Genomic DNA, 10,693 nt, shown 5'->3' with positions numbered 1-10,693 from the left:
TGATCTGACAATTTTGCAGTCCATTAAATTAACGTGTTGCTCAGATGTATTCTTATGCACGTATGACACATTTAAACTTAATCTTGAAGCTGAAAATCAGGCAGTCTCAAACTGTACATGTATTACATTTGGTTAGAATCTACTTGCATATGTGTGCACACAATTATGCACTTACCTATATACTTAGATACAAATGCATCCATAACTTCAGAATGTGTATGAGTATGAATGTAAGAATACATTACATTCATATGAATGAATATATGAATTTAAGTATGTAGGTGTATTATTGTGGAGTATGTGGCCCTTATACAACTATGTGTGTGCTTACTATGTGTGTGCATTGCAGTTATTAGGCTGCATGTATCAAATAATATCAGTGTACTATCAAAAAACATTGTAATGTCCTTGATACCAGAATTGGAACAAAATCATGATCTTTACATTGAATAGAATTAAATTTTGAAGCTTAAAGTACAAATGTAGAAACGTTTTACTTTTGAGGTGCTATCTTTTGAACTGAATCACCACTGCATATTGGACTTTAAAAACCATTAACTTTGGAAATCAAATATGAAATGAATGGTGTTTTTTATCCTTTCATCCACAACCAACACATTATAGTGCCATCATTATGACTATAGCCAATAAAAACTTTATGGGAGAGAGAGAGAGAGAGAGAGAGATGAGTAGTGGGAAGATTTAAAGGGTGTTGACAGGAATAGGCAAGTAGACTGATGAGAAAGCCATTTAGCAACAAGCGGGGTAAGTTATAAAAGTGCCCTCATCTGCATGAGAAGCATATAAGAGCTACCGAAGGTTGTGACAGTCCTCAACATTCTCAAATTCACACAGAGGTAACATCAGCAATAAAACACAGACAAGAATTAGGAGAAATCATTCATTGCCAGGTAAGTGCCACTTAACCATCTCAAAATGTAAATATTTTCCATATGAATATACAAAGTTATCATTCATTTTAGTGTGTTTCGTGAGTATAGATCATGTTTGCTGCAATCACATTTTATGCTGCTATTATCTTGAAGTAATACATGCCAGTGTGTAGCATACAAAATGTAGCTTTGCAGAAAGTCTATCTGAATCTTTTGGAGGAAGGTCTTTCAAAACTGTTATTTAGAGGGTTTTTACTACTGCTTCCTTCTATTGACATATTTCTTGTTAGATGTCAGCAGCAGAGGAATAGTAGCTTTTTCTCTCTCATTTTTCTCCACTCCTTTTTCAATAATTTTATAAAATAAGGGCACAGTCTCTTCATAGAGAAACGTTAATCAGCTGACAGACAAATTAAAGTGTTATTGTATTATTAAGTATGACAGATGAGAGAAATTAATTCAAACGACTTCCACTTAAGACTAACTTTAGCGACTAAATGTATTTTTCTGTTGAAGAGTGCTGAAGTTTGGTGAATATAGATTAAATGAAGAATTTAAATAAACTCTGTATGGGTGCTCTTCTGACGATCTTTGCTTTTCTTCCAGTGAAATGAAGTTGACGTTCAGACCCCTTCTTTTCCATTTACTCCTCTGCTGTGCAACCCTGACATTGGGTAAGGTTGTCTGATTTACAATTCAGGTCACTTACAATTTATCTAGCTTCATTTGAATTATTCAAATATGACCTTTTTTCCTCACCACTTTTGTGCAATCTCAAGTTTTCACTGCTTCACTTAGTGACCCCTTAAAACTTGTATCATTCCTAAGGTGTCCATATCCATTCTGACCCAGAAGTCAGCAGTGATGGTGTTATACAGACAGAGCTGAAGAAGACTGTGTCCCTGCTCTGCCTGCCTGACAGCGGCTCTGACACTCAGGCTGATGAAGAGCTGGTGTGGCTGAGGAATGGCGCTGTCGTCAGTCTAAAAGAAGAAAATAGAAAGGGACGCAGCAGCGTGTGTGTTACACCCATCATCCATGACGATAACGGTGCCACGTTCACCTGCCACCTGGGCGGAAATGCCACAGTTAGTGCCTCGGTCACCCTGAATGTCACATGTGAGTCCTTTCAGATAAATACTGGTATTAATATGAATAAGTGATATTTAGTTTTGTTTTGTTTTTACTGATTTTTGAGCCATGCGATGGATGACAATGTTGGTCAATGGTTTTGAGAGAATTGTCTTAACGATTGTGTCAGATCATGACAATCTGACATATTACCGTCTGGGGCAAAGTGGTGGACCAACAGACATACATAATTACATTGCCATGCATAGAGCCATGCCTTTAGTGGCTAAAAGAACATGCTGTTTGTCATGGCCTTATGAGCCAAACATCTCTGTATTTGTATTTATATGTTCTCTGTCATGTTTCTCTTCAGATCAACCACAGCTCTGCGGGTCAGAGGACATTATCGTAGAGGAGGAGGCAGTGCTAGTCCTGCGGTGTGATATCTGGGCCAATCCTGCAGTCTCATCTGTATTGTGGTCACTGAATGGAAGCGAAGTGGATCTAATAGCAGGTGGCTTCACGTTGGCCAATGACGGCTTTACGAGCCAGCTGAGTGCAAACGGCGCAAAGAAAAGTCTGCATGCAGGCACGTATCAGTGCACAGCGAACTCTCCAGTCTATGGAGAACACAGCAAGTACTACCAAGTCACAGTAACAGGTCGGTTCACACAGTCAGTGATGCCACAATTCATCTCAGTGTACAATTTGAAATTGTATTGATAGTGTAATCAGCACATGAAATGATAAGAAGTAAGAAAAAATGTGCTGTTCACTTTCTTCCTCATCTGCAGAAAAGGTCATTAAGTTTCCACTGATGCCCATGATAGCAGGGTTGGTGGTGGTATTCCTTACTGGGCTTCTCGCTGTGTTCTCACGCTGGAGCAGAATCACAAAGGTAACATATACAAAAACGCATGGACATTTGTCTCAGGGACTGACTCTGGCACAGTACAAACTGAACCCACTAATGCTTTGTGTTTCTTGACAGTGCTGCAAGTAGTGTCTGATCTTCTGGTCTTCTCTACTTCACCAAATGAAGCCATGAAGACATCACCCCTCTCAACCGAGTGCAACAGACTGGGAATACCCATTTATATAGCCCAGTATTCAATTTTAGATTATATTTAACGTTTTTTGGGGGGAGGGGGGAGAGGTTAAACATTTTAGGGAAAGCGTTTCATTTATTTGTGCTGAAAGTCTGAAGAAACCCGAGCTGCGGAGTTTAGCTTAGCCAGAATGGCCAGAAAGGACCTAACAAATATCTACATGGCTCATAACTGTTATGTTATAAGCTAAAAGAAAAGAAAATTTATATTTTTTAAAGAATATGAACTTTAATCAATCCTATTTGATTTTTATTTTTTTTAATGAATGTTCGTCACAGAACTGACAGAGTCCAACTCTTGGTGTCTAGTTCTGCACTGAACTTTAACTCCTGACTCAACAATACAATGGAGGCTCGTTAAAATCGTGTTATACATTTACTCTGAATGAGATGAAAAAGGACAGGGACTACCGTGTCATGGGGGTCAAGGTCTAGAGCTTTGTGTATACCAATAAAGAAACATTTAACAAGTTCACATAAAACACTGCAATACCAGATGAGGAATGAATGCAGGTGTGAAATTGGCTTCAAGGGGTGATCAAATGTACAGTACAAGGACAAGCTTATTGTCTGAGTCACATCTTTTATTGTGGAAAAAAAAAGGCTGCTGGGTTATGCCTTGTGCTTGGGAATCGCCACTCAAGAATGTACTCAGCTGGTCCTTTTCTATGTCAGACTTTTCAGTTGGCTACCATTGTATCAAAAAGTCAGTCATCATTAACTGTGTAAATGTCTTATTAATCAACATTGGGAAATTGTCAGATGTCATTTGCAGCTACATCAACCGCTTTGTGCTAATATCAAAATATGAGGAGGTGGAATGTTTTTCTGGGTTTTTGACCAAACCAAACCAAACCAAAGCACTTGTTCTTGGAAGCCTTTCACAAGCAGGTCTGCAGTGACATCTGCTGGACACTTTAACTCCCTCTGTCTCCAGGGTGAGGACATTTTTAGAGTAAGTGTGCAAAGACTAAATTAAATATTAATGTGGGAAAATGACAAGATTTACTGCATGTGACAATGAACAAATAACCAATGCTATTTAGAGACACAGTGTCTTTGTTCTATTGGTGTCAATAGTTGTGTATTTATCATATGAAGTTATTTGTTTAATTTAATTAATAAACAGGTATTTAGAGTCTATATTTCACAGAGGAATAAAAACATCAAGGTAAAACCTAAGCTGCTGACAATATTAAACAATCAACAACAAACAATTGCGTACAGTTTTCCATATCTTGAGACTATGCCAAACTCTTTGAACATTAAATAATGTAAGATATGGGCCTGGCTGTCTTTCACTATTTAATGACTTTGTCATGATAAGAGAGGAAGATAGGGTTGACAATATAGACATAATGAAATATTAACTTATTCTTGACTACATCAGTATCAATGGGTGTTAATCTAAAATAAAGGCATTTGGGGATAACTAATGGTAATTGTGGAATATCACATGTGAAAATGTGTTGTTGTTTTGTTATTGAGGATTTTTTTTCCATAAAGAAAGTATTATGATGATCTAACAGGAAAAACAATTTGGACAATCCCACACAATAAAAAATCAACGGCTTGACATGAAGACACTCCTCTAACGCACCTTGTTAGATTATATCTGCCACATGCTGTTCTCCTTGTAACTTGAGTGGAAAAATATATCTGTAACATTTCTCGATAACCAATAATCCAACAATACGACTGGTCTCAAACCAAGTTGAATCAACATCTGTCATGTCAAGCCAATAAAAATGAGATATTATAAACTTCACAAAGACAAGCTTTATTGCTGGACTATTGGATTGCGTTAGATTATAACTAAAAAAGTGTTACTTATGGTACACAGTCTGCTCATCTATCTGGATGCTATCTTTAGTTTAAATTCAACTGTATTTTTAACGACAAAATTCATTTTCGTAAAAATAATTCAAATTTGATCACTTTTCTTTGTGACTATAAAAAAAATGAAGAGCTTCATTATGAAAACTATTCATTTATATATTGTAGTGTACTCATATCACAAAAAGGGAAACAGAATGTATCTTAAAATAGGTAGATGAACAAAAAATTAAAATTTTCTATAAATGTATCTGCTTTGGTTTCAGGGTCCTGGTACTGGCAAGGTTTACTGTGGTTTAGAGAACAAGCGCCAGCCCTTTTCATTTCATTTATCTCTTGCTCATCATTTATCTATTCAGTTGCCCTTCTTCCTTATTTATCATATTGTATCTGTCAGAGAAAAATTGATGCGGTTGAATCAGGAAGAAGGAAATCGTAGATGTCTTAAGCAGAAGTATTTATTACAGGAGCTCAACATTGAGGGGATATCTGGTTCGTACAAAGATGCCTGATGTCCCAAAAACCCTCCCGTTCCTGGTCAGCGTGGTGGAGTCATGTCGTCATCAAACAGATGGAATGGCTCCTTATCAGAATGTTTAATTGAAGACTATATGACATCCAGAGACAGTGACCTGACCTGCTTTTGATAAGATGGCCTCGCACAGTGCGCCATGCACAGTCTCTTACACAAGAGAGGAGAACTTTCTACGACAGTATCAAGACACTGAAATAAATTGGGGGTTAATTAACAAATTAAAAAATTGCATTAAAAAGGAAAAAACTTTACGGGCGCGCCGACGAGACGTAGCGTATTTACGTCACTGAGCACGCTTTACGTGAAGGGCGTGATGGTGCGTGCGCGCGCCTGCAGTGTGCGTGCGTCCTGCGGTCCGCCGCCAAATTCAAACAGAGGAAGAAAGAAGGAGCAGCAGCAGCAGCAGGAGGCAACAAAAGCACGACGGAGGACAGACGATCTCACAACTCTCAGGTGAACTGTCCGGCTTCCTTTTCGTCTCTGTTCACTTGATTGAAACGTGGATACAAATTCAGCGCGAACGTTGTCGAGCTAACGTCGTTACTTCACAAAATGGGCCGGTGTCGTCATGGGAACAGCAGCCCTCGTTTCTGTTCGCCACGGGCCTGATAACCTGAGTCGGTCCCGTTACAAAGGGCAGGAGTCCTCCTCAGACATTAGACACGGAACAGCGTTGTTTTGCTCCATTCTCCTTAATGTCTGGGTATTTCTATCTAATGTTATATTTTAACTATCGTGTTAAATGTGACTGTTATTATAATGAACAAAAAACAACTTATTTGATATGTATTTGAATGATACTGTTATGTGCAAAACCTTCAATGTTAATGCACTGTTACTTATTATTTCATGCACCTAAATGGAAATAATACATGATGCACTTAAGGTTACTTTTTGGGGCGAAGTCAGTAGTTAGTAACGCCGAACGTAACTGCAACTAACAATTGGCATCTGTGATGAATCTATTGTTGCACAAAATGTGTTTTCCTACCCAACCTATCTTTAAGGTTCAATTTTACACTCACGTGAAACAGAGGAAAGAAAAATAACATGAGTAAAACCTGACTCAATTATTGTAATTCATTTCAATTTAAATATCTTTATTTTTCTCAAATTAACTTTATATATCACAAAAGTAAACGGTGGTAAGCGCAGCTTATTACTGTAAAAGTAACACATTGTTACAACCCGGCTCAAAAGGCCACGACAAAAGTGGGCAACACACCATTTTGCCAATTATATAGAATTTATTTAAACAAACCTAAATAATGAAAATCCACCAAAACCTTAATTCCTGGAGTGTGTCTGTCAGTAGAATCAGTAGTGTGGGATGTGAGTGGAAGTGTATGTGCAAACTTGAGCAAAAAAACAAGTGAAAGCTAAAGCCACGCAAAGCAACTGATCCCTAGAAAGGTGAAAGTGAGACTGCCTGCGAAAGGCCGAGTCTTATACCCACTGGGAACACCGGCTACAAGATACCTGAAATGCAGACAGACAAACAGGACGACAGAGCAGAAGGGGCGGGGGTCGTCACAAAGTGAACAATACATAGTGGCTGTATCTACTATTAAGAAAATTGAGAAATGCATGTATTACTCACCTACATATTTATTTCCTTCAAGTTTTCTGTTTTAAAATACATTGTCATATATACTGTGTTTTGTTATCTTACCTCAGCTTGGTCAGCATGGCGTCTTCAGTGATGGATGGAGTTGGTAAAGCTGTGGTGGGAGTATGGCGAGCACATACAGTCCTGGATGAGTCCGATGGGGCAGAGAGCTCCCCGGAAGCCCCAGACCGTTTCCGCAAGCTCCGGTCCTCGTCTTCACTCAACTCCCTGCGAATGTCTCTGCGCAAGCGGCTCCCGCTACGCTCTGTCCAGACCAACTCCCTCCCTGAGAATCCCACATGGGAAACCGCAAAGGAGCAACCAAAACCCAGCAAAGTCCACAAACTTACTCGCAGTGCTCGGAACTCCATCACTGAAGTGTGCCAGGTATAGTTCTACTTTGGCTGAATCTAGGGGAGTATAATTTTTGATGCAATGTGGATCAAAAACAGTTAAGTCATTTGCCCCCTCCTCATTATCATCCTTCTCTTCCTTTGGGTCCCTTTTCTCCCCCTCCCAGAAGCTGCAGAGGACTAGACAGTTTGTACGGGAGGAATGTTTGGTTGCGACTCCAGGCCAAACGTGTGATGGGGAAGAAGCTGGTGCCTCAACTTCTCGCACTCCACGGCGTACACCGGCCCGAGCTGCGACCCCCAGACGCACCCCCAGGGCGGCAGCCACACCTGGACGTACTCCAGGCTCTAGGGGGAGAAAGACCCCAGAGGCTGGTGTACGGGGGGTGAAAACAGGAGGCGGCAGGAGGCAGCTGGTCCGAATGGCTGCGTTGCGAAGTCCTTTTGCCTCACCCAACACACAGAACCAGAGGCTGTGAGTCCTTTTCTTATCATTATTATTCATGATCATATTTTATTCCTTGATTGTTTCTTTTGGGTCTGTTTTCCCCTGCTCTGACCGTTTGTCTTCTCTGCTGTAATAGAAAATTCGACAGAGATCTGGAGTCTGTGTCCAGCGGACTCAGGAGGCTCAAGCGTCTGTCCAGGGCCTTCGATGACATGATCGGCAGAGACGACAGGTAAAGCATCTTCATTTTGAGCTAAATCTATTTATGATTTACGACTAGGTTTGTAGTCATTTGAAATATCTTTGTTCATTCATCTCACCAATCAGAAATGCCATTTTGTGGGGGGCGGGTGTACTTGTTTTTGTTGTTGTTGTGTGTAATGCATGATAGTTTAAAGCAGGTTCACAGCTGTTTCTGTTTGTCAATTTTGGATGTATTTGAGGATTCTACTGGTCCATTTCCTTATATTCATACGTATTCTGCATGAAGCCGACCACAGAATCAAACAGCCTCCTCACACTCCCACCTAAAGAATCCCAGTGTCCCCCTCCCCCCGGCACACATTCTTCCCGCCTCAGTTTGAAACTGGGTCTGTGTTTCTGGTATTCGGATAAGGAGGGAGGGAGGGAGTTTGGGGAGACGAAAGGAGGAGAGGGTATGGGTGTGGAAATTGGGGCCAGATGACATGACAAAAATGTGTTTTGTCAGTGTTTTACAGGAAGTATTTGCATCACTTCCTGTGTTGACATTTGAAATGTTGAAGCGTCCATAAAGAGTTGGGTACTCTGCGAAAAGCAGGAAGGCACATGAACAGTGACCTTGTCTGTTATCAGTGTGAATTTCATGCAGCCGAATTCTTCCCTCACTGTCTAAAGCTCTTTGTGAAGGAATTTATACAGTTTGTTTTCCCCCTACAACAGGAAGTTCAACTATTCCCTTATTGCGGAGTAGGGAAGAAGGTAACTTCAAACATCAAAACAAATTTGCTATATGGAAATAAATGCTCTGAATCGTAACGCATGGCAGCGATGGCATGAAATTGATAAAAATCTCTTAACAGTTGCAATGAAAAGCTTCTCCTTTTTTTAATAACTGATAAATACAAGCAAAGGATGATCTTCATCGCTATCAGACTCACACTTCCTTCTTCCTTTACTACGCTGTGCTTTATATGTTCACTCATTCTGTCAATTTATCAGTTTTTAAATACTTTTGTGCTACTTACCAGTGTGTCTGCAAGCCTTAAAAATTGGAAATCACGTCAAGCAAATGATTACGGCCCTATATAGATAATGATAACGACCAATGTCACGTTGTTTTAGAAGTCTGGAGAATCATTTTTCGGGATGAACAGTTAAGAAACAGTGAATCCTGATCCTGAAGTCAACATTTGCTGCAACATTTGCTTTTATTTTGTAATTTAAGAAGGTGATAATGTTAATATAAGACAGCTTGATAACTTGATATAGCAATTTTTCATTTGTCCAAAATTCAGCTATTGCTTAAAGTGCATGACATTAATAGTACAAACCAGCAACAACAACAAGCAAAGAAGACCAATTTTACAGAAGAAAAATAATATAATAGTTTTTTTTCTTTAAATGAATAATAGTCTAAGAACTTGTGAAAAAACACAATTTCCTTTCCTCTGTGTGTATGTGTGTATGCTTTCTACAGTAATTATTTTCTCTTGCAGACCCAGTATACGGGAGCATTGCGGTGGAACGTTGATGAGAAAGCTGGACCCCAGCGGGAAACTCAGTCGCTCCAACCTCACACGTCGAGCCACGCACCTCTCAGACACATTGGGGGGTTGGGCCAACACAGCTGTGAACACTATTCGAAAACCCAACTGAACTACATGCATGTGTGTATGTAAAAACACAGGACCTCTGTAGCCATGTTTCACATATATCATTTTATAAGGGCGTCACTGTTAGATTTACATGTATTGTTGTCATGAATCTGAGAGACTGTTACATGGACACTTTTTTTCTTCTATTTATGCTCTGTGTAGGAAGCAGCATCTATAGTGTGTAATTGTTGTTTACACGGCTCCAGTTAGCTAGTCGTGGGTAAGATATCCTCATTGTAGCTACCAAAGGGATTTCTGTATTGCGTATGTACGTGTGTCATAGCTGCTTCAACCAAATGTCCTAGTTACATTTTGAAATACTAATATTGTTTTTTGTATTTACTCTCTGCATAGAAACTTTTGACTAGTTTCTGAAATGTAATTTAAAAGAAATGCTGCATGAGAGCAAAAGTGCATCTGCAGAACTAACACTAAATTTACTGACTGACGAAGGGAAGATGCACTTTCCTCTATTTTATATGAATGCAATAATGTTACTAACATTTGTTCTGCCTTTTTTTGAATTGTCATTTGATTATACCAAATTGTATAGTGCATTTTCTATGAAAGGGGACTTTTTATATAGAAGACAGATTTGAATGGGATATTTTCTTTTCTTTTTTTCAATACTTTCCTTCAACATTTGTGATGGCCTGTGGATGATTCATGCGCAAATAGTGTACGCATAAATCATCCTATGATGTGATGGGGAAGATGTAATGGCTCATTGCCTGATGGTGTTATGAAGCCACATCCCGGAGGTTATTAATGTCAAGCAAACAGCCTCAAATGAAGCAAAACGTCTCTCACCTGCCAAAGCGAGACATTGTGTTCCAGTGTGGAAAAAAAAAACACCCAATAAAACCTGTAATTTTCATGAACCCAAATTTCTTGTCTTTATTTCGTTATTGTTACACGTGTGATCTGGGCTGTTAGTAAAACAGAATAATACCTTCCTTTTAACATGATTGCTATTGATGTCAC

At 39.4% G+C, this 10,693-nt stretch overlaps 2 protein-coding genes across 2 annotated transcripts; both read left to right on the top strand.

The window, feature by feature from the left end:
* Window positions 1-752: 752 nt before the first annotated feature.
* tmigd1 (transmembrane and immunoglobulin domain containing 1) lies at window positions 753-4,514 on the top strand. The gene is made up of 6 exons (XM_035627080.2): window positions 753-911; window positions 1,500-1,567; window positions 1,722-2,012; window positions 2,338-2,625; window positions 2,759-2,862; window positions 2,956-4,514. The coding sequence occupies exons 2-6, from the start codon at window positions 1,504-1,506 to the stop codon at window positions 2,965-2,967; spliced, it is 759 nt and encodes a 252-aa protein (XP_035482973.2). The 5' UTR covers window positions 753-911; window positions 1,500-1,503; the 3' UTR covers window positions 2,968-4,514.
* Window positions 4,515-5,769: 1,255 nt separating this feature from the next.
* On the top strand, window positions 5,770-10,596 carry LOC118300888. Its single transcript, XM_035625729.2, has 5 exons — window positions 5,770-5,896; window positions 7,121-7,439; window positions 7,573-7,880; window positions 7,990-8,085; window positions 9,551-10,596. The coding sequence occupies exons 2-5, from the start codon at window positions 7,131-7,133 to the stop codon at window positions 9,708-9,710; spliced, it is 873 nt and encodes a 290-aa protein (XP_035481622.1). The 5' UTR covers window positions 5,770-5,896; window positions 7,121-7,130; the 3' UTR covers window positions 9,711-10,596.
* Window positions 10,597-10,693: the final 97 nt, after the last annotated feature.

Source organism: Scophthalmus maximus, chromosome 2 (genome assembly GCF_022379125.1).
Source record: "Scophthalmus maximus strain ysfricsl-2021 chromosome 2, ASM2237912v1, whole genome shotgun sequence".
In the NCBI taxonomy this organism is placed as follows: Eukaryota; Metazoa; Chordata; class Actinopteri; order Pleuronectiformes; family Scophthalmidae; genus Scophthalmus; species Scophthalmus maximus.
This window is presented reverse-complemented; position numbering and strand designations above follow the sequence as displayed.

Excerpts from the sequence above, each read along its gene's own strand:
- tmigd1 (XM_035627080.2), top strand. The coding sequence starts at position 1,504 with ATGAAGTTGACGTTCAGACCCCTTCTTTTCCATTTACTCCTCTGCTGT. Across the intron at positions 1,568-1,721 it reads CTGTGCAACCCTGACATTGG|GTGTCCATATCCATTCTGAC; the intron begins GTAAGGTTGTCT and ends ATCATTCCTAAG. Across the intron at positions 2,013-2,337 it reads GGTCACCCTGAATGTCACAT|ATCAACCACAGCTCTGCGGG; the intron begins GTGAGTCCTTTC and ends GTTTCTCTTCAG.
- LOC118300888 (XM_035625729.2), top strand. The coding sequence starts at position 7,131 with ATGGCGTCTTCAGTGATGGATGGAGTTGGTAAAGCTGTGGTGGGAGTA. Across the intron at positions 7,440-7,572 it reads CCATCACTGAAGTGTGCCAG|AAGCTGCAGAGGACTAGACA; the intron begins GTATAGTTCTAC and ends TCCCCCTCCCAG. Across the intron at positions 7,881-7,989 it reads AACACACAGAACCAGAGGCT|AAAATTCGACAGAGATCTGG; the intron begins GTGAGTCCTTTT and ends CTGCTGTAATAG.